This window comes from Strix uralensis, chromosome 5, assembly GCF_047716275.1.
Source record: "Strix uralensis isolate ZFMK-TIS-50842 chromosome 5, bStrUra1, whole genome shotgun sequence".
In the NCBI taxonomy this organism is placed as follows: Eukaryota; Metazoa; Chordata; class Aves; order Strigiformes; family Strigidae; genus Strix; species Strix uralensis.
Genome location: NC_133976.1, coordinates 14,591,057 through 14,615,490, shown reverse-complemented (window position 1 = coordinate 14,615,490; position 24,434 = coordinate 14,591,057). Strand labels below are relative to the sequence as shown.

Below are 24,434 nucleotides of genomic sequence, written 5' to 3'. Positions count from 1 at the left end.
ACCCTAAAATGAAGTTTAGCTGGGAGTGCTGCACGGGGATGTTAGGATGCTCTTTAAACCTGTTCTGAATAACCCTGTTTCCATTCTCCACCAACACATTTTTGGCAGCTTGTAGGCACTGCCAAGCCCTGCAAAGCACTGAAGTAGGGGTCAGTAGCAGGGCACTTATCTTTACTCAAAACATACACATTCCCTAATTATTTCTGCTTGCTTCCCCGTGGCTTCCTCAATGCTTGTGGAGTTTCAGAGTAGAAGCACTGTTGTAAAAGGATAAAAGAGCAAAAATTCAGCAAAACACAAAAAGGCAATGTTTCTCATACAATCTGCAGCTCAGAAAGTTTTGCTTTGTAACCACGATCATCGTTGCTATAAACAAATTTATGGTTGCTTAGTTCTAGGGTAGAACTATTGTATTGTTAAGATTTATGACCAACACAATGGTGATTTGAAACCATGCTGTGGAAAGTACTTATTTCTGTGTAGTTTAGGTGAACTTACCTCATTATAATATGAAACCCACACCTCTACAGCTTAAGTTACCCACATCTTCATGAAGCCCCTCACCCTTTGAGCATCTTTACATTAATAGGTAAATACTGTGACTTTAAATGAAAGTGAGGAATAAAACTAGCCAATAGATAATATTGTGATAAAATACTAACCTGTAGTTATGTATAGTGGCATGTATTTGTGTGTTCAGAATCAAATAAAGATGGTGTGTGTTTGTAACTTGGTGTGCTGACCACTTTGGATGCCTAGCACCCTTTTTTGTGCAGAACTGTAATAAATACAAGTATCTCAACTCTGTGTTAATTGGCTCTTTGTACACCAGGAAGAACCCTGTTTTTGGGACAACCCTCTGCTAAGAAATGGACTCCATCTAGACCAGCCACTGGGTAACAATTTCACTCCTACCTTGTGATCCATACTAATGTATATTTTGGCTAGCAGCAGCAGGCACAAATCAGAGACTCTTTTTTTTTTTTTAACCTTCTCCTATCTTCTGGGAATATGCAGCTATTTATAATCCTGCCAGATGTTCCAAGGAGGCTTTCTTGCAGCATGTGTTCATCATCCATCAATAACTTTGCATGCAGAGTGTGGGATCATCCTTGCCATCTGTACCAAGTTTTCATATTTCTTGATTTATGTCTTACTGTCATGGAGTCAAGTGTGTTCTTTTAAGCCAGTGCTGTTCATGCAGTGACTGTGAAGGACAGGAGAAGACTCAGGCTCCTCAGTGCAGTAGCCCGTGGTGCCAAGAGTCTAAGCAGCTTCATTTTTGCCACTGCAGCACCAGTTCAGCTCAACATGATGCTGCAACACAAGTAGGAACTTCCCTTTTCCCTAACAGCACCATGTTCTCAGGCAAGAAGGGCAAAAAGCAGCAGTTTATGGACTCACCAGCTACTTTTAATACATTTGTTGCACTGCAGATGATGAAGCCAGGTAGTATTATGTGGCTGCAAGAATCTAATTTGTGCAGGCTTATGAAATCTGTTTATTTACAGTCTGTGTGCTCTTTGTATTTAACAAAGACTTCTCAGTGCTGTGAGATAAATCCTTGGTGTAAAATCATCTTTCGAAGAAAAAGACCAGTAAGAAATGGACTGATTGGTATATTACGAGAGGCATCCGCATCCCAGTGCTTCCCAGAAGGTCTCCCCAGCTATCTGTTGCTTGGTGGAATGCCTCAGCATGCACTTTTGTAATTCAAGTAATACACAAGACAGCTCTTTTTAAAAAATAAGAAGCAAAGAAGAGTCTCTACTGGTAGGCAAAAATGTGTTAACCATGCCTTTTAGATATTTCTAAGTGTTGAGTTAGAGTCAGAAAGTCCACAAAGAGATCATAATTCAAATTTTGCATATATGGTCCAGTGATAGGAGATGATTTGGGATGCTTACAATTCATGGTGTTCAACATGAAACATATAAGGGACCTGGTGAGTATTAAGATATTTCTGAGAAATCAATTTTTCTAGGATGTCACAGGAAAGTGCCACAAATTCATTTTTAAAAAAAAAAATAAAAAATCCAGACATCAGTGCTGATTATTTGGTGATACTAAAGCACACTGTAATTCAGCACTATTGAGTTTTTCTCTCCCCTGAAGCAATGTAATACAGCAACATCACTGACATACAAGATCAGCAAATTGCCACAGCATTCTTTGGAATTGTATTTTCATTAAAAAATTATAAATCTTGTATAAGAAGATCACGATTTAAGCTCACTCCTGTGCAGACAGATCATGTTCTCTTGTACGATTATCACCATGACTGTAACGCCACAGCACTAGCCATGAAGGAGCAAAGATTTTGAAGGACCATAGAGGGGGGTGAGCAAACCTGAAAATAAATTGCATGATAGAAACTTTTAAAACTCCATTAAATCGAGATAATTTACCTATAACAAATATATACTTAATGGAACTTATTTGTTGCTGATTTGTACACCACCTAAAGGAAGTGGTTACAAAAATTCAAGGTTTCTTCCATATTTTGCTTTACTGCTGTTGTGAGAATCCAGTGCTTGAAATCAAAGGCATTATATAAATAAGTGTAATGAGAGGCAGAAAAAGGAGTCTTGTAAATACTAATACAACCAAAATCATATAATTGACCATGTGATCAAGTCTCACCAGAGGCTAGAAAAAGCAATCATATATGATTTGGTTATCATTAGACTTGTAAATCTATTCTTATAAATGCTACCATGAGCTAGAATACATTAGTCATATCAAACTGTTAACAAAATTCACTAAATGTCTGAAGAAAGCCCTCAAACTCTAAAATAATTAATCAAAAATAAAAAGTAACATTAAGTTACAGCTTTTTAGTTTACTCCTTAGATGGATGAGCTGGACTTATTAATAAACTGAATTGATACTTACTGTGATGTAAATTTGAAAAAATAAAGCTTTGGCAAAATAGTTACTGTGTACTTCATGCCCTATTGGTCTGAAGGTGTTAACAGCATGAAAATCTGCTTTAGGAAACCCAGAAAGTGAGCTTTTCCCCATTAGACGATATACAAATGCTTTGGTAGCTAACTTCTGCAGTGAGGGTTTAATCCTTGCCAATACTCAGACACAGCTGCACTCACCAAGTTTGGAGACACAGGCACTGGGCAGAAAGAAGAACCTGGGACAATTTGCTGGGGATGTCAAGTCACTGGCCACATGTGCCACTGCAGGGCATAAAGGCAGGACAGATAGCCCTCGTCCCACTGTTATCCTTTTCAGAAAGATGATAGTATTACAGCTTTCTTCTGTGAAAATGACTGAGATGTCTCTCATCAAATCTGTCTGAATCACACTTGCACCTCTTGTTTGATTATTCCAGATTTAATATTTTCTAGGTCGAGGCTATTTCACTGCCACTCTCTGAGCTGTCACCAAAATGAGTTATATCTTCAATTATAGAAACACATGGGATATCACACCTTTTGTTCATACTTGTTGTGGACATGTTGTCAAGATGTAATCCATTCTTACATGTTTCATTTTACCCTGAACTCCAGAAGAAAACTAGCATACTTCATCATATAATAACAGTATTTTGCTGGATGGCTTGCTATTCCTTTCCTCTAGGAGCAGCATCCCTGTTTCTGGGAGATATTTTTGTTAAGGAGTGTTATGAACTGTTTTGCTAGATGTCAAGGATATATCCATACCTATCACAGCAACTCCTGCACATTCTTATTTCTCATTTGATGCTCGCATCTCCAGGACTCTCCATCCTTTTTCACTGCTCTCTGCCCAGCATTCTCACTCAGCAAGCTCTCAGTTTCTGCCTCCAAATATTCTTGTCTGCTACTCCCCAGAGTCCCTTTGGTCTCCTTCCTCATGGCCCATTGCTGCCATACATGCTGTTCCCCTCTGGGCTGTTGTGCTATTCCTAATTCAGCCAGTAATTTGCACATTAGAATACATGTAACAGGTGTAGCAGACTATAAGATGTCTGCCACTGCTATACATCTTTTGCAAGAGGATGGAGAAGGGAAAAGCAGCAAAGATACCTTTGATTACTAACTTCTGCTGGAAGTAACAAAAACATACCAAGGAGGTGTGTGAAATACATAAGGCTTCTGAAGTATTTTGTGAACATGTGACAACCCACCAGGACATAGGTGAAGTCTGCAGCGCTGGGCACTTCTTCCATGCCTGGATTCAAGACTCACTGATGCAGTTGGGTTTCATTTGCCATGGCAGTCACAGTAACAATGACAACTTAAAAATGAACAACTTTGACATACCAGTTTCTGAATGATGCTGGGTTGGAGTAGAGGTCAGCCTTCCCTTTTGAGCCGTAGCCATATTTTGATCAAGACATGTTCAATATCGTGACTTGATTCATAAATGATTGATGTAGTTGTTACACCATTTTGCCTTTGATCTTTTTAGAATGAAACAGAATTCAACACATGCAGTGTCTTGAGACATGTAAACAAATAAAACTGAGATATCAGCTGGATACATATTGACACAAAGGCAGAGTTTGGCAGCTTCACTAGTTTCACAGAGAAAATACTCTGGAAGTTTGAAATCATCAGTTGAAATGTCCTCAAATGAAAACTGTTTTTACTCATAGTTGAGAGAATTCTTCTTGATAGAATATCAGCAGACATTTTTTTCTTTTGTATCTTCTCATCTTCTCTACCAAATACAAATTTGGCTCCTCCCTCAATTCTAGCTCAGCAATACTAACTCTCCTCTCTCTCTCTCTCTCTTCAAGTCAGTCCTTTTTTGTATGAAAGTAAAAATCATGGCTTCTCTCTCTCACATCAGTCCTCAGAGACAAAAAGTCATGCTGAACTAAAAGGGTCTAAACCAGAGTTCTTAACCTGCCTCTCTTTCTTGACTTTCTGTGGGCAAACATCTCCATCCTGCTGGTCACTTGTAACCCAAGCACCATCATGGATGTCTTTATGCTGAAATGACATCTCTATTCAGCACAGGACTTTTGGACATATAGCCCATCACCACACACACATGTCCTCACTCTTTAACAGGAAATGTTGCCTGCATCTCTGATCAGCTCATGGTGTCAACCTACATTGCCCTTCCAGTCGACACCACCTACACTTAAAAAGGTTTTTATACATCTTCTTAAATACCAGCAGAGCTATCTCTTTCCATTTCCTTCATTAACACTGCCTTTTGTTACAAAATATACCAAGGAAAAAAAAAAAAAGGCAATAATTAGGCTTCCGCTAAACTATGACTATGGCTTATTCTGGTGATCAACCTGATCTGTCGCCAGTCTGTCTGTCTCCAATTTTTGGACTACGCCTCACACATACACATAGGAACAGAATATATAGGTCATAATTATAAAGTACCTTGGAATGAAATAATATTCTACAAAGATTGTGGGGGATGGTGGGGCTGAGTCATCAAAACTAGCCTGTTGATTGTGACCTTCACATGAAGCTGTAAATTAAGGGGCCAACAACTGCTGGACCTGCAGATGGGGAATACCAAACAGAAGCTTGAGGGTGGAATATGATGCTCAGTATATGATATCACTGAAATACTGCATGTGGTTTCAGAACTGATTTTTAAATACTCAGTTTTAACTACTAAAAGAATAATAAGCAAAAATACTGTTTGCATGTCACAAGCAGAGGGTATAGCTGACTACAAGAATGTACTAGTAAGTAAAGAGAAGAAAAAACATTTCTGAGTGCAGAAATTCTCAAGGGCAGCACAGATTTTTCTTTAGATAAAAGCTGAGTGTAGGTTTTGTAGGTTAAGTGCTAGAATGCTTTGAGAAAAACTACGGTTGTTATAAATATTGACAAAGTAGCTGAAAGACATGAAGAAGAAAGAGGTTAGTCCTACATGGTCATTTATGGCTACCCAAAGGGTACTGTAAGTATCTGTAAATCTGTATCTACCAAGGCTTGTACAGCTTTTCTCTCCAAATCATGTATTATTTATTGTAGTTGAAAGAAACCACAACATACTAGTGATAAATGCAATGAAAGACCTACTACCTAAAACTACCTTTCACTCCTTTGCTTATCACTCACAAAACAGACATCTTTTTATTAATCCAGTGCATTAGAAATGGGACCTTATTACATTATCACTGTTAGTTTTACTGGTTAAACGCTTTCATTTTACAAGTAAATTATTTCAGCTCAGTAGAAAGAGCAAATCAATTTTTTGCTTACTGTCATTAGCACTAATTAATAAATAATTAGGGTTATTAAAAATTGTTAGTGCAGGATTTTTCTTCTCTGCACTTCTTAAATGCCAAATTTATTTTGCTGAGAGGTTGGCATAAGACTGAGACAGCTTCAGGGCCATGGAAAATAAGCTGAAGAAAATGTTCAAGCTGAGAAGTAGATAGGATTTCATGTTAGTCTCAGTAATCAGTCTATCTGCCCAGGGTGAAATTTAGCTTGTTTTTTACTTCTATAGATTAAAACTGTAATATTAAAGTTTAGTCCATAAATGTAATGACTCAGTTGCTGCTTCCTCCTGCAGCCTTGATATTTAGTTGATTTTCTATTTAAAGATTAAATTAATCTTCAATTCTATATTGACAAAAATGCATTGGGATCTGTCTCTCATAATTTACTGGAAGCTAGTAAAAAAACCCCACAGGAATGAAGTTGAGCATGGTATTGCTGTGACTATCAGACAGCAACCGACTCAATCGCTTTTAAAATAATACCAAGCCCAGATGAAAGAAAACCAGCTCACAACGAATATTTGAGCAGTCATATGACCAGTTCAAGGAAAGGAAAACTCCCAACAGATTATGCTCCCTGGGAATGTGAATCCTGCATCACAGACGATGTCATGGAAGAAAAAAAAACACTTTAAAGTTTCTAGGACGTCATGTTCCAGCACAGAAGACTAACTGGGGTAAAGCTGTAAGCCAAGGCTGTCAGCAGACTCTGCTTAGGGTACGTCAGGATATGAGCAAAGATAAATGCAGTGTGAGTTACTTCTTGGCTCTATGGTGAGTTTAATGCAAGTGAAAACAACTTCGGGTTTACTTTAATTTACACTGGGATCTAGAAAGCTCCTGTATAAGCCTAGAGTGAGGAAATGCGGCTGAAGTAGAACTAATGAAGGTGTTAAGAGGTCTCTAACGAAGTGCCTGTGTGAACTGCCCATGGCCGTACCCCGGTTAAAACCACATGATTCAGTCAATGTGGCTCTGCAGCCCTAACCTCGACCAAGCACGGCCACATGCATCTGGATTGGAGTACTAACAACCACATGCCATGGTTTTGGTTCACATGACCCATAAGAAAGTGGGATTATAGATTTTGCATATCAGAAATGGATATAGAGTAATATTAATCATTATCTACTCTCCCAACCTGGATCTGCATGTTTAGTTTTGGTTAATTTCTTTTTATTCAAGGTGCCTTACCCGGCTGTCACTGCACTGAATAGCCACATCTTTTTCCACGTCACATCTTAGGAGTTAGAGAATGTCAATTATTTTTTGAAGTAGAACATTTTTACCGAAGATGCTTCTTAGAAGTGCCAGTGTCCCATGCACTATCACATGCATTAATAAGCAGAACTATTCCTTTTTAACACACTCCTACCACATACACATGCATACATACTCACATATATGTATACACTCATATGCTCACAATATGAGTAACATAATAATTGCCTTAGATTAACACCTGAGTCAGTGCTACATTGGGCTGAATGACAGGGAGAATTAGAACACTGGCCTACAACTGAAAAATACGTTTTCATTGTTAAAAGCCACATTCCCTGGCTATAGGCCAATTCTTTGGCTGAGCACAGGACCCCACCAAACAACTTGTCTTTGTAGGTAACACAGCATTCTGGCATTTTTCCTGTTCCAGGAAGCAGTGATGTGAGATGAGTTGCATCCCATTGACTGGTTGCATCATCCCATTGTTATGGCTACATCAAGCATATCCTTGCATGATACTCAGATTCCATCACTGTCATATAGTTCATCTTTCACACGTTATATTTCTAGCAACTTCAGACATTAAAACAAAGTGGGAAACTGTCTTAATCGATTGTGAATGGGTGATTTTTCCTTTACAATGATGTGGTACCTTGTCAATATTCCCACTACCAGATTAGTAGAACACCCAGGGAGTCACGTTGACTATGTTTAGAGAAACCTGGCAAACAGTGCTGCATTTCACAGCAGAATTTGCAAATCCCATCAGTGAGCTATACAGACCAGAAAGGTTTGGAGACTCTGGTTACTGCCCTAACTTCTGCCACAGATCAAAAAGCATGGTAGTACGATGAGAGGGGAACTATGTCCAAACATGGCAATCAGTTCAGATACAGTTTTTTCGTTGAGGCTTCTCTGGTGCATAATGGGATACAAACTCAAAATGGAATGTATTTTTCACCTGGTGTATTCCTGCATATTTTCACTAAACTTCTACGTAGCTAGTACCATAGATACAGAAATTGGCCTATAGATATTTTTGAGATTGGCAAGTGGATACAAAAATGAAATTGGCAGGAATGTCTGGACTGACAGAGACACTCATGCATGTATGCAACACAAAACAGGACCATAAGGTGAGCTGTATTAGAAAACTGTATTGCCTGTCTGTGACACCAAACTGCTGAGCAATGTCTTCACCTTTCATTTCACTGATGGGCCCATTGCTAAGTGCTCTAGCACAGAATTTTGAACAGTGATTTTCCCTGGGCAGTTGCATACTATGATATTTTAGGAAGAAAGAAAAGTAAGGCATTACAAATAATGTCATGAAATGGAACATCATTTAATTTATGACTCAATATGCTGAAGCATGCTTACTCTTTTGAAACTCTGCAATCGAAATTATAACAAAATAGAATTGGGGAAATGCAAAAGCAAGACTCGCTTCCGTCTTCACAGGTTAGTTTTTTGAACTACAGATACTATATTTAGGTAGCCAAATGGCTGCTCAGTGGCAGACACAGAATAGCAAAGGTCTTTTCAGTTAAAGGTGACTATTTTTTTCCAGTGTTTTCCCTCTGAGTCTGTCACTATCCTGTGAAAAACCAAATAGCATTATTTGTAAATTCCACCCAGTCCTGACCCTATCCAGGCTCCTGCAGGGAGAAGAAACAAAGGTACACAAGCAATTTAATTTTCAGTTTGATTCCAGAAGAAAATAGTTTTGCATATTGAAACACGTAAATAAAAACTTGATTCATCTGAGAATAAATATTACAAATATAATTCATCTGAGAATACTATGCATATAATATTTTTCTAACACGTAACTAGAGAAATCTCTAGATGCTTGCTGGTGATTTGCTTAAATTTTGCATGCCATAAAACCTATGCTTTTTACTGAATTCTGAATGAACACTCATAAGTCACTAACACGTCAGATGCAGTCTCACAAACAAAAGTTCATTTGTCTGCAGTGCACACACAAATGCCAGTTATGGAAAGCCATTAAGTCCAAACTCAGGTGCCTAATGAATTCAGTCTACATTCCAGTATTTAGGCAAGTAAACCAAGAATCTCCAGGTAGATTAACTTTGGCTATAAATGGCATCACTTTGGTATGCCTTTCAAAATCTGAGTATATAACGAAAAATAATAGGTTTTGGTTATGTAAGTGTTGGGTGTTGGAAACGTGAGAAAAGCAAAACAGTGAGAAATCAGTAAAACACACATTTCCTTGACACAGGGTGCCCAGAGCAAGCACAGGATGGGATGGGGGTCCAGTGATTTGTGTTTGTCGTGGCGCCAAGGAGGAATGCGAAGCGGAATTTAGGCCGCGCAGTCCCATTCTTTCACTCATTTCAAGGACAGATTTATCTCCTGCTCCACTTTTTTCTCTCAAGGGAAAAAAGCCCTGCCAGCCCTGTTCCTCATCCTCCCTTTTTTCTCACAAAACCCAGCTGCACCCCTCGCATCAAGCCAACCTTGTTTCTCATCCTCCCTTTTTCCCCACAAAAACCAAAGAATGTACTGTGTCGTTACTCAAAAGATAATGGCTTGACTACAGTCCCACCCACTCACACATACAAACTAAGATAAATACTACCCCAAGGTTTTACCTAACTTGGAGGGACGATAATCTGACACCAAATCGGAGGGACAGATCAACGGGTTTGTGCTCTCGTCCCTCCCCCCCCCCCCGAAGGGACACCTTTTGGTAAGATTTCCTTGGCTATGCTGAGTGTATACCTGGGAACTTAGTGTGTGTGATAGCAATCTTTTTTTCTTTTGTGTAGTGCTATATAGCCAACCTGCAGTTTGTGCATTTATCATAGGCAATCTTAAAGAATCTGTAGATGTTGCATAAAAATAAACCGTACTATTCATGAATCTGACGGCTTCTCTTGAATGCAACCAGACTTACAGTATATGGGCTGTTTGGGCTGGGTCAGACCTATAGTGATGGCCACTGATCTGCACTATTTGTGAACCTGACTGCTTCTTTTGAATGCAACCGGATCTACAGCATACAGGCTGTTCGGGCATCAGGGTCAGACCTATAGTTATGGCCATAATTGGCATACCTATTAAGGGATAAATCCAGCCACCCCTCTAATCTCTGAGGACCGGCTAGAATGCAAGGGGATTTATCTCTTACCAAATTTATTCTCACCCTAAATGCAACAGTATGTGTAGTGACGTCCATCTCCCTTTGTCCTCCTGATTTATAAAGAGTATAATGTAACATATAAAAACTCAGCAGTTTTGTATGCAGAAGTGGTACACTCTTGGTAAAGAGTTCTCTGAGGAGTACGTACATTACTGCAGTCTGCTACATACCTTCTTAGAGAAATACACATACTAATTAATACACTGATTTAACTGAGGATGTTGGTGCTAGGACATCATTTTCCCAGAAAAATAAATTGGAAAATAAACAGTGCCTAGAATTAATGGGAATGTAAGTAAAAATTAAACTATCTCCAGTATGAACTGACTGTGTTTATTGGCAGTTGGTGGAAAGGTATTTATTTTCTCTCCTTCACCTTGAACAGATTGATCCCCTTGGGGCCTAAATTCTAAGTAAACTGTTATGATACTATGCAACAGATTTGTCTGAGCAGCCAGCTGAAATTTAGCAGTATTTAGCTATGGTGATATTTTTATCAAATCTCATTTGGAGATCTCAAACTCTAGATGGTTCATCATATATTTCTGTCTGCAAAACCCTCTGCATTAGATACTATGCAAGTATTTCATCCATAGAATTACTGTTTTTCATATTAATGAGTTATAAATGAGAGCTTAATTACTACTAATTGCTTGAAAATCCACTGTCGGTGATTATAATCACTAATGATTAGATTGTTAAACATTCATCTTTGTCTATCTTTAGCAAACTTAATCAGAAATTATGGATCAGATCCTCAGTTTCTGATTCTACTGCTAAGTGTCAGTGACAGAGAACCTCTGCCAGCTGTGAGCAGTGCCGGGTCACCACTGGCGTTACCCCCTGGCAGTGACACCGGGGCTGAGTGGGAGACAGCAAAAGATGTGAAGGGAATACATTGCACTCCTGCAATCCACAGCTCACAGAACTGCCTCCAGGAACTGTTTCTCCTGATGTAACTGAGTCCTTTGGTCTAAATCTTCTATTACAAAGCCTAACTACCCCTGATCTTCCTTGTTTCAGTATCAGGAGAATGAAGAGGTGAGCTGATACCCTGAAGACACCTAATAACTTCTCGCAGTTACAAGTGCAAAGTGGGCTTGCACAGAGATTTATCTACCTCTGTACGACTTCAGTTGACATTAAGTAAAAATTGTTAGGCTTCTGGTGAGCATTTAAAATGTGTTCAAACTGCTTTGTTATGCACCTGACCACCTTTCTACAGCTGGTGCATAGAGCTGCTTTCCCCAGAACAGCCTGCAGCAGAGTAGGTGTCCTTCCAACAGACCGAAGTTATCTGGTCAAACATACTTTTGCCCTTCAAATGTTCTTTTAGTATGTATTTAGTTATGCATTTTTTAAATAACACACTTGCAAAACAATACCAGTTAGAATCCATCTGGATAAACACTAAGGAGCTTGCTTTTATTAGTGTATTTTACTGAAGTTTGCGTTCCTCCTTGTTGCAGTATTGTACTTAAAATATTTATCTGCTCTTGTTACAACATCGTCCTTTAGTTTAAGCAGCTCTTCACCCCTTTGGCGTCTATTCTTCAACAAGGCTCAAATTCCACCCTTATTTAGGATGTGTCAGATAGCCATCAGCAGATAAAGCTGAAACCATTTTAGAAGTTATAGCAGATATCCTTTTTCTTTCAATATTTAAGGTTAGTTCCTTTACCACAGTGTGCACAATGAACCACCTGAGATCTCTTCATCCACTTCGAAGAAAAATCACCCAGTTTATATTTTAAATAATCTCTACCTGGAAATTTAAGTTAAATAGATGACTTGTGTAGAGGTAGATGATGACATTATACTTTCCACTGGCTCAGCTGAAAAAGCTGTATCATCCAACAAGGCAGGAAATATGGTTGCAGTAATTTCTTAAACCACCTCAATGACGCTTTCAAGAGAACATCTCCCCAGAGCAATAATTTCTTATCTTCCTGCTCTTTGTCAGAGCCATTTTCTGCACCTCTGTCAGCTTGAATTGACTTTTTTGAATAGTAAGAGACTGCTAAGTAATAATCCAGATGCAGTCTCAATAGCATCCTGCACAATGGCTTCTCTGGTAAAATGTACCTATCTTGGAAAGACTGAGAGAAATAAAAACTGAAATACTGCACATATTGTATATATGTAATTCTCTCTATATAGTTCTACATACATACAAAACCTGCATAGAATATGTATGTGTTCTATAAACAGTTCTATGTATATATGTGGATATAGAACTACATGTATAAATTAAAGAATCTAATCCTGTAATTCACTTAAGCACATGTTTGTAAATTTAAGGAATGACAAATCCCAGTGATTTGAATGAGATGAGTGTATATTCTATGCTTAAAAGATTGTTGTTGAACTGGAGCTATGGATAAGAAAACTTAAAGGAATATTAATCACTACTTGTACTGAAAATCAGTTTGACAAAAAAAGTATTAATATAAAATATCTGACCATAAACACAACGAGAAAGGATTCTCTCTTCTGCTCTGTTATACGCAAGTTTCAAACCTCAGTCTACTGTCTGCTTTCTCATTTTGAATATATTTGATATGTAAGCAACTCATAGTCAGAATAAGATAAAAAGACATGACAGCTTAGTATAAATTAAGAATCATTTAAAGTTGTGCAGAAATGCATATTCAGTTAACAACATCAGTGAAAATTGTGGTTGATGAAAGATGTAAACCAAAACAAAATTATCGTGCTACACAACCAGCTAGATACTTAGGATACATGAATTCTGTCTCTAGCAACTGCTACTTAAGAGTTTTGACCGCTTGAATGAAAATAAAAGATCACACTTACTAAATTTAAGCAATTTTACTGGGAAGTAGAGACTTCCTGTAGGAATATATGGACACTGATAGGCCTGAGAAACTGGACAGAATTGTTCAACAGTCTTTTGTAATAGTTTTTCATCAGCAGGTTTAAGAGTCCAGGATTCTGTATTACTTACTTCAGGTCAGTCCTGCAAAAACAGAGCATTATAGTCCCACCATTTCAATCATTGCAGATATTCCTAATAATTTTAAATTACTAAAGCTACACAGATACATATTTTTTGGCTTTTACCTTATGATAATAATGGTGCCACCTTGGATTAATAAACAGAATTATTAGTGGGTATTTTGTCTGAATTCCAGATTAGAAGCTAAATGAGACAGTAGTGGTGGTCCCACTCGGTTAATAAGCAGGGTTTTGGAAGCGAGGCTGCAACTACTGAAGTAGCTATTTTTTGGTTTGCTTTGATTTCAGCTGGACTGGTTCCCTGAGCTAGCTTGTTTAATTTCAGCTGGACTGGTTCCCTGAGCTAGCTCTCTTCATAATTACTCAAATGCTAGGACCAGAAAATGAGTGGAAGTGGGGGTGGATCAGGGAGAATGAGATGCTCCTCTTTGAGGCAATATAGATTTATGTTGGGTTGAAGGGACCCTGGAGGGACTGCAGCCTGAACCATCAATGCTCCTACAGAATCACTACAGTGAAAACTACTTTTTTAAAGACTGATCTCTCATTTCAGGATTCTTGCTCAACGCAAAGCCAGATTTCAGATTTGCTCAGTAGTAATCCATACAAGATGCAAATTCTGAACGTCACTAAGAACTGCTTCCAAAGTATTTGATTTCAGCTCCCACATAGGCTGTACAAATGTGGACTTTCTGAGACTCTTGCAGTTATATTTGTTTTTTTTCTGAAACTTGACCTATCTGTACGTGGAGGAATCTGCCCCCACAGATTCCATGGTTTCAAGAGCTAGAAAAAAGTATATCACTCTGTTAGGAAGCATATGCCTTGATTCACAATTTAAAATATACCTATTATTCCAAATTAGGATTTTTTAACAAGCGAAGAAGTGGATTGAATCAGTAACACTACAGCTTTTGTCCACATATATGCAAATCCAGTAACATTAAAAATAATTTCCTATTATTATTATGCTTTGGCAAAACTGTGATAAATAACATGCCATTTAAAAAAACAAGACCATACACAAATTGATATATATATAACCATAAGTCAGAAGCAGTTGCATCTTTTCTTTCCTTCTCTTTTCCTAATTCCATTCAGGATGGTTTTGGTCCATTAATTTACAATATGTACCTGTAGATCTGAAATTCTGTTCAGGCCAAGCTATGATGATTGTGCGTGCACACATATATATTCAAAAAACTTGACTGTTAAAAAGAAATCATGCTTGATTCACACAAGCTTTACTTATTTAACATTTCACCCAGCTCAGGGTACGGAGGGTGAGTATCACTTTTGCCTTCATAACCCAGTATGCAGTTGTCATATTTATCCCTCTAATACAATGTGCAATGTTTATGCATAATATAACTTTAACTGTAATTTGAACGTATTGTTGTGCATTTTTAGAGTGCCATCTGCAAAGCTTGACTGGAGCAGAAACCCCACAGCCATGCCTTTAAGCCGTGTTCTATTTTAAGTCATGTGCACAATTTCATGATTACTTTCTTTGAGTCTCTTTTCTATTTGTAACATTTATTTTCCAGGTGTGAAGAGAGGATGGATGCAATGCCTCCAGACCCTTTGCTGTGGATGGAGTGATGCACTTCCCTCGTAAGAGAGAAGTAGCAATATGTTTATTGATATAAAACAGTGATTTAACACAGTTTGATAGTAAATGCGACAGTCAATGGCAAGGTTAACTTGGTATTTACTGCATAGAGGACAGGGTCAGACAAAACTGTCAGGGAGACCCTCCTGTTGAATTATGAGGTTCAGAACGGACCCCTTGCTTTCTAAACTCCTTCTCAGAGAGGAGTTTAGGTGCGGCTGGGTCCACTCCTAGTCCCAGACTTGGTCAACAGTTTATGTCTAAAGGATTGTATGTGTGCACTTAATCCTTTACATCACTTAGCCAAGATTTCAAAGCATGCTTATTCCCAATTCACTCACCGAGTATCTGACATGATAAGGATTCCATCAACCTCAAGGAGTAATGCTGACAGGCATCCCTACTCAAGGGGAGATCCTGGTGTGCAGCCCACTGCCCTGCAGGAGAGCTCAGTGGGCCCTGGTCTGTCTACTATTTATGGAGTAAGAGCATTGACTTATAGCCATATTTGCATACCAGCTGTATTTTGGTTGGTGCATGCTCAACTAGTGCTCAGCTGTCGAGCAAGATTTATGGCCCTTATCTGTTGTGGTGTTGTATGTCTACCCAGAGTCCAGTTTAAACCCGATGCAGCCACCATGACCACCACTGGTGGCTATTGCTTTAAGCAGAAAGGAGGGGGGAGGCACACCACCACATCCCTCCTGTGACCTATATGCTGTCCCCTCAGAGGATGCACCTTGAGGCTGACCTTCAACTCTGCACGACCAGCTACCAGAACCACCACTCACTCATCTGTGTGCCTGTAACGGAGGTGGCTGGAGTTAAACTAACAAATACCACAACCATGTATGCACTCATGACTTCCTTCTCACTCTGCGCCCCAGGCCTAGGCCTGGTCCCCTGACACCAGCACCTCTCTCCTCTGCAGTGACACACTCCTCTCCCTGACGAACTGCTGCCAAGCAGCTTCTAATACATGGCTCCAAAGACACCTCTCTCCAGGGGCATGCGCTATACACAGGTCTCCCTATGGGATAAGCCTCATGCCTGGAACTCCCAGACCGCTCCCCCGCCACAAAGCGGCCGGTGCCCCCTCCTCACAACCATCCCGCCCTCCAGCCCCTTCCCGCGCTGCCAGACGCAGACTAAGGGCGGCGAGCTTCACGTCGCTAAGGCGCATGCGCACGGGCTCCGCCCCTGCGCACGGAGCGCGGCAGGCGGGGCTGGGCGGCGCTGTGCGCATGTGCAGAAGGCGGCCGCGGGAGCCGGCGCGCGGACGGTGCGAGTGTGGGCAGCCGGGGTGAGCAGGCGGCGGAGCGGAGCGGTGGGGCCGGCCGGCTCGGGGAGGGGAGGGGGGCCGCCGGCCGGTTTCTGGCGCTTGGGAGGCGGGGAGTGAGGTGGAAGGGCAGACTCGCTCCTGCTGCGTTCCGGTTGCGAAGCGGTGTGGGGCTGCGCGCGGATCAGGGGTCCGGGCAGCCTCTCGCCCCGTCTGCCGGGGTCAGAGCTGCCCCCTGGGCCGAGGCCCGCCCACAGCCTCACAGGTGCGTGGTTGAAGGAGCCCTTAGTCCGGGCTTCGTGCAGCGGGTCCGCGCTGTGGAGGCCGGGGGTTGTCAGTCCCTCGGCCAGGGCACGCCCGTGCCGGCGGTATCCCTGCGGGGCGAGGGTGCTTGCAGGGCCTGAGGGGAAGAGAACCGTGCGGGTCTCTTAAGTTCTGTCAGCTTTCGTTCTACAATGTAGAAAGGCGTGCCAAATGTAGGTATTTTAGGCCAATGAACTGAGAGAGGTCCTCCTAAATCATCAAATCCAGCCATAAAATCTAGCTTGTACTTTTGGTATCCTCACCTGGACTCAGCTGGAAAGTAAGTGCTTTTTGTCCCTCCTGATCTGGCTGCAGTCACATGTACAACCTCTGTACAGCCTTCCCTAGTCAGGAACATCCTGAATTCAAGCTTTGGCAGATGCCAGTCCTTGTGTCAACATTGCCATTTAATCTAAAGGAATCGTTTTGTGAACATGTTTCCCTAGACATTCTTTCTCTTATCAACTCTAGGATGGGATCCTGTTGAACATTGACACCTACATATAGTCAGTAGAGATACAGGTTTTCATCCAGTGGCTTAAATGTGTTTAGTATAAGTTGAAATGTGCTGGGGTGTTTGAGAAGCAAACGGCTGGCTGACACGGTGTGACCAACAGGCGGTTCACGCTTTTCTGGAGTGCAGCAGGGTGGAGAAGCTGAAGTTCCTTACAGCTTTAGATGTGTTTAGGATACTTAGTTAAGTCCTGTTCTCATGTAGTCAGTGGAGTAAAAAAGCTGTCCTTTTTCTTAAATCCGTGCAAACTTTTCAGCCTTTTCTAAAATGCTTTTCTTCCTTGTTTGTCCTCTGTTCTGGAGGCTACTGTCTAAATTTTTTTTCTTTTCAACCTTGATATTTATTCCTAGCTAATTTTTAGAGGGCAGCCTTAATCAAGATACTCATTTTTTTTGTATCATCATTCCATTTTGAAAAGGTAACTGACTAGATAGAGTGGACAGGTGGGCAGACCTGTTCAGAGCTGATCTGATAAAATGGACCAAGGCTATATGTGTGGTTGTCTGTACGGAAAATAATTTGCCTGATACACATGATTATGTGTTTGTTTTTTTGATAGCTGCATTACTTTGATTTCTCATACTTATTATGTCATTGACTTGTTTATTTTTCAGGTTGCTTCAGACTTACAGTTCCATGATATTTAACTGTAGTCCTTGTTAGGTGTGATATGATTACTTACAAATATGTGTAATTTGAAGTGTTTAATTTCATTATACTCGATTACTTCTGTTATTAGGGTTATCCTTTTTCTCCTTATTAATTCCACTTGTTTTTCTGCTGATGATTCTACAATCCCAATTTTTACTTAAGAAAACACTGAAGGTGAAGTATAAAAAATAAAACAAAAATATTTTCTAAAATGTATTTATGGAAATAGTTAATAGGGATTGGTCCCAAAACAAACTCTTAAGTATTTCAGTAAGTACATTTGTATTTGTGAACCTCCTTGTAGCCCAGTAGCTCCCCTGTCAGTGCAACCCAGTATTGCTTTTTTGCTTCTGTTTTCCGTTTCCCATGCTATTTCTGATCTCCTTATGCTAACCTAACCTTTTTTCATGTGGCATTGTACTTATGCCCAGCGTAACATATTTGGCAGTAAATATTTATGTTTTAAATCTCTTTGGAGTGCTTTGTTTATTATCTTTGTCTTGATAACTTGCAGATATTCCTACCTGCGGATGAAATATCTTTATTGCGCTACCTAAATTTCTAAACTTTATTTTTGGATGTCAAGTTATGTTACATTTGAAGAAGTTATGTTGCATTTAAAGTTAGAATCCCGCTCACGAGCTTACTTCAGTTCTCTCTCTGCATGTTGTCATTAACACTACAGGCAAATGTACTGTCATCCCAGCAGCTCTGGAAGCTGCAGACAAAGTAGTATCTTTGAGATGTTTTTCCATGTTCTGTCACTAAAATCCAGCCTTCCCAGTGTTTGGACAATCAAGAATCTTCATCTTCCTTGACTAGTCCTTGTCTAAAAGGGAGACTGTAGTTAATATTACAGTTTTATCAAACTGGTTGGGCTCCTACTATTTTTAAGAAGTATTTCCGACCCTTACCATCAGGGAGGTGATGATCTGTGACTATTCTACTTTCCTCATTTTATTCCTTTGCTGCTTTTAAATGTATATAAAACCAAAACTAAGTATGTATTTTTCCAGTTAAATAAACTATGAGGATTCTTTGTTATACTGATTTGCTTATACCCTGTATGCCTTTCCCTTTTTATCTGAGTTTTTCGGATTCTGTCTGGTGTGAAAGTGTCTGTACAGTGTCTTACATAGTAAAGTTCGATTTTGATGAAGTCTCTTAGGTCTGTCGTAATTATACCATTATTCTGAGCTAGAAGGTCTGTTTAGATTTTGTCAACTCCTGTTTATTTTCATAGAATAGAATCACAGAATCATTCAGGTTGGAAAAGACCCTTTGGATCATCAAGTCCAACCATCAGCCCTACTCTGCAAAGTTCTCCCCTACACCATATCCCCCAGCATCTCATCTAAACGACCCTTAAACACATCCAGGGATGGTGACTCCACCACCTCCCTGGGCAGCCTATTCCACTGTCTGACCACTCTTTCTGTGAAAAATTTTTTCCTAATGTCCAGTCTGAACCTCCCCTGTTGCAGTTTAAAGCCATTCCCTCTTGTTCTGTCACTAATTACCTGTGAGAAGAGACCACCACCAACCTCTCTGCAATGTCCTTTCAGGTAGCTGTAGAGAGTGATGAGGTCTCCCCTCAGCCTTCTCTTCCTCAAACTGAACAGTCCCAGCTCCTTCAGTTGCTCCTCATAGGATTTATTCTCCAGGCCCTTCACCAGCTTCGTTGCCCTCCTCTGCGCTCGCTCCAGCACCTCAATATCTCTCTCCTATTGAGGTGCCCAAAACTGGACACAATACTCAAGGCGTGGCCTCACCAGTGCAGAGTACAGGGGGACTATCACCTCCCTACTTCTGCTGGTCACACTATTCCTAATACAAGCCAGGATTTTCTTCCTTTATGTATATGACAGCAAATAATTAAAACATTTTATTTTCCAGATCACTTTTTCTTGTCTCTGCTCCTCAGATGGGATGTGCATATTTAGGTGACTAACTACAGGAACATCAAAATGCCTAATCTTGAACACCCAGCGTACCCAGCAGCTACACTGCTTCACTTGGAAAGTTTGGTGCCTTGTCGAGAATCCCAAGTGTCCATGTTGCTGTCAATATTTGGAGAGGTAGTGCTTTTTATATTGTGTGTTTGAATAGAACAAAGATGTTATGCTGCCTCAGAGGAGAGTAGAAATTTAAGGGCATTTTTGTGATGTCATTATGAACATACTTTGGTTGTCTCTTTGGGTTTTTTTTTTTTGTTTTTTGTTTTTATTGCCCATCTTTGACATTACTGTTTGGCAGATAGATTCTAGTAAGTTTGAATGTTGAAAGCTGTTCTGCAGCTGGAAGGACCCAAACAGACTTAAGCCATTTGTGCCTTGCTGTCTCTAAAGCTTGGTTTCTTCATGACTCTGTTCCATCTTTGCCGTTTAGTACCAGGAAGTGAGTCTTTTTCCCTCGTCTGAAGTTCTGAAGTTTTTTTTTTTTTTTCAGTGGCAGTGTAGAAATTCTGTTTGATTTTGACCTGTTAATCTAATATCTGCATGCCTGAATTCTAAGTACATGAAATTAGTCTGATTCTTAGTAGTTCTGTTGCTGGCCATAAGATATGGAAATCACTGGCTTGTTAATTGATTGTGTTACTGCTTGGTAAAGCTGTGGTAAAAAGTAATGGAGATTTTTATTTGCAAACCTAAAAGCATTTGGTATATCCATTTACATTCAGTTAACAAAGTGGAAATTACTACCTGTTTCTGGTTCTGTCTTTAATTATAGATAATATTTACATTAAATTATAGCATTTAAGTTTTATGTATTTATTACAAGTGTAGTGGCAACAAGTCTTCTTAAAAAAATAGATACTTAAATTCTTGTTAAATGTGCAGGTTTGAGTATCTGCATATCTTGCACAAAAGTGCCTTTATCGTGGATTAATTGAATATAATTGCTTTTCATAAAAAGTGTTTGTCAAATTTAATTTTGCATTAATTTTTTAAGTCAGTGTACAAGATTCATAGAAATGAGAAAAACGCAAAAATAAATACCTGTGCAGAATGAAATAAAAAGAACATGTTACTTATTTCCTTGCATCTTAAAAAAATCCATGAAATATACATCATTAGTACCATTAAATAAATAAGAGATATTCTATCAAATACTGCCTTGTGAGAGTGAGCTCCTTTGCCATCTCCTTTACCAAACCATTTAGTTCTTTTCTGTTTGATGCTAATGGAAAGAAGAGCAGTTTGTAGTGTTTGCAGAGGTTAGGACAATATAAAGCTTGCACTTTGTGCTTGCCAAGGTTTTGTTTCAGTTAAGCAATTTGAATTAAGAGCCCAATGCTTTTCTCTTTTGGTGTGTGTTTTTGTTGTTTGTTTGGTGGGGTTTTTTTTTTTTTGGTTGGTTTGCTTTGTTTTTCCCATGAAAAATGTATACTCATGTTATAGCTGTTTCACTGGTAGCTTTGTGATACTTGATGCTTGGGACTTATCCTCCCAGTGAAGATGAAACATAAAACTTGATCACACTGATTCCATAATAATTGGCGTATTTTATATTTAATGTCTCAATTTAAAAGATAACTTTTCTTTTGGAGGGAAAGTTCATTGATACATCTTTTATTTGTTGTATGAAAAAAAAGAGGAATTGAAACAGAAACAACTTTTTTTTTTCCTAGCGTCAGCAGTTTAGTTTTCCATCCATCTTTATCTATGGACATACATCTAGTGGAAAGACCTATGTGATGCAAACTCTTCTAAACACCTTACAGGTAAGAATGTTTACAATGAAGAATTTTTCTGTGACAGATGGTCCCTCAAACTACCTTCTACTTTCTCAAATGGTTTGTTTCCTCAGCCATTTCTGCTTTCTTGATTCTTCTACTTTGGATTCCTGCTCTTAGAAAACTGTGTAGGAGTAAGAAGTAGGTCCAGGAGGACTGATAAGACAGATGTTCGAATATGTGAAGTGAAAACTACTGAGAATTCATTGTACAGTTTTGAATTAGGAACCTTACATTCCTAGGAAACTGGGACTACAAACTGTCTTTCCCTGAACTATTAAGGAAGAAAATCTACTTTAATGCTGTCCACTGGGACATGAGTTATATCCTTGATGATTAATCCTGGAGTTGCTATATGTTATTAACTGAAGGAGGAACTTTGTCAGGAATGGATCTATTTCAGTTGCAAGGACTGCAGGCAGAGAAACCTATTCTTCAAACATCGTATGATAATCTGAGCTACATAATAGTGGGTCGTTGTGGCTGAATGCATGTTCCTTACAAAATTAGTTGTCTTGAAGAATGATGTAGAGAGGTATGGCCTTAAGTCCATTGCAGTCTCTTTGGTCAGTGCTGGCAGAAGACTTTGAAGTACTAGGTTCTTGCCACTTTTGTGGCCCTTCTTTTTCTGCTAGCAAATGTGTATATTCATGCTAGTTTTATTCCTTTTTCTAATTTTTTAGGTTTTAAATTCCTCTAAGTTGAAGGGTGTCATAACAGAAATTTCCATCTAAATCTGTTGGTGCCTGTTTTTTTTGTCAGTCTCGTGCTTCAGGGATCTAAATCCAATGACAGGTGCCTGCTTCATGCCTAAGCCATAAATTTCCACTTGTGTGTGGAATGTCCAGAGCACACTTATCACATACCTGCAGGACTAGCTTTTATGCAAAACACAGCGATCTTGTCCCTTTCATTAAAAATTTTGCAGAGGGAGAAAGGTGGAAGACGGTGATTGTGATTCTCTTTCATGCAGTAGCCTTTTGTGCAATGCTCCTAACACTGTGCTACCCACTTGCAACATACCAAAGATGTGGCCAGACCCTGGAAAGGAATATAATTAAGCAGCAACTCTTTCGACAGCACTTGCTGCTGCCAAGTATAGGTGTCTCCTACTTAATGTGGTGTCGTGAATCACATCTGAGGCACCCAGCTTTCCTTCTGCTATGGAGGAGCAGCACTTTGAAAGGTACTTTTGGAGATGTAGCCCCTTTCTTTTAATAGTTTTAAAAATCGTAAGAAAACCTTTTATTACACGCTGGTTGAGTGGATTCCAGCATATACCCACGCTTTCCCACATCTGCTGAATCATATGCCATATTGTATTTTAAGTAGAAAAACTGGTACGAAGTACTTAGATATTTGTTGTTGTTATATACACACACATTCCTGTATCATAAGTTTAATTTTGCAAGCAATGCATACGTATCCCAATGACTAATGTTTTCCAGAGGTTTTAATGTTCGGTGTAAAAAAGAGCACGTGCCTTACCAGAGAGTATGGAGGTATGCAAATAATCTATTTGTTAAAGCAGAGTTGCTAAAAAATTACCCTTTTTGCCTTACGTAGGTTTGAATACTGGTACTATTTTTTAGTCTATAGTGTCGTCTATTTATAGACAAATGACCATAACTTTGCAATATTACTAAATTGGTACTTACAAGTATATTTTATGGATTGCCATAAAATGTATCTCATACTCTGCTTTTTTCACATGCTCTTCGCTCTGAAAAGATCTGGTTTTCTAAAAATGTTCTGCACAAGCAGGCTGATTACATGTGTCTGATATAGAAGCTTACACTTTATCATTTGTATGCAGTGAATGCCAGAAACATTCAGAATAATTTTGGGGACTGTGCTTCTAGATTACTTTCTTTGTAATATAAGTTAGAGAAGTTCATGTTATCCAGACACTGTAATTTGTAATGGACTATTTTATGATACTGTAATGTGTTACAATTGTCTAGCTTTTCTTTGATCTAAATGCTGTTTAGTTTTCTTTTGTGTATTGCTCACAGTTTTTAAACATAGTTGGAAGAAACACTGTATGTTTCCTACAAGGATTCATCATATCTCTCCACTTTGTGGTATATAATATTTTGACTAGGTACATCAGCAATAAATCTTTTTTTGGCAAAGTTTTGTGGTTTATGCTCTATATTCTGTTGGCAGGGTGTAGTTTCTTTCATTGTCTCATCTGGAAGGGAAAATGATTTTTGAGTATTTACACTGAAAAAGCCAAATAGAGTTGTATTTTTTTTTTTCTTATTCTCTTCAGCTTCCTCATGTGTTTGTGAACTGTGTGGAATACTTTACTTCACGACTTCTTTTAGAAGAAATTCTTATGCAGTTGCAAAGCAGCTGTTCTGAGACAGAACAGACTTCTCATGTGCATTGTGATACTTTCAATGACTTTGTACGTCTGTTTAAACAAGCTGTTGTGAGCAAAGAGCTTGAAGATCAAACATTATACATTGTAAGTAATTTAATTTTAGTGTTCCAGTTTAATTTTGGTTAAGAGCGTGTGAGTAATTGCTATCAATAATTTGTATGTGAAATATGTGCATTATAGATCAGTTTTCACAAATATAGATCAGTTTTCACAAAATTTCCCTGTGGACCTAATTCAGAATCTGTTGATACTGTTGAGATTCTTTCCATTGATTTATTGTCTTTACATGAGGATCTGTTTTTTGTGCTTTTAGAACTTTTTATGCACAAAAGCTGTATAGCATAACTAATATGAACTTAAATTATACTGCATA

The 24,434-nt window shown here is 39.1% G+C and overlaps 1 protein-coding gene across 10 annotated transcripts in view; it reads left to right on the top strand.

Moving 5' to 3' along the window:
• Positions 1-16,436: 16,436 nt before the first annotated feature.
• The window catches only part of ORC5 (origin recognition complex subunit 5), a 75,407-nt gene continuing 67,409 nt past the window's right edge, over positions 16,437-24,434 (top strand). For 9 of the 10 annotated variants that reach the window (XM_074869928.1, XM_074869922.1, XM_074869924.1 and 6 more), the window contains exons 1-4: positions 16,437-16,492; positions 19,833-20,014; positions 21,568-21,660; positions 23,948-24,145. In XM_074869928.1, coding sequence (XP_074726029.1) covers positions 19,904-20,014; positions 21,568-21,660; positions 23,948-24,145 — 402 coding nt within the window. In that variant the 5' untranslated portion in view covers positions 16,437-16,492; positions 19,833-19,903. The remainder of the gene's footprint in view (positions 16,493-19,832; positions 20,015-21,567; positions 21,661-23,947; positions 24,146-24,434) is intronic. The other variant, XM_074869923.1, reaches the window with a different exon arrangement.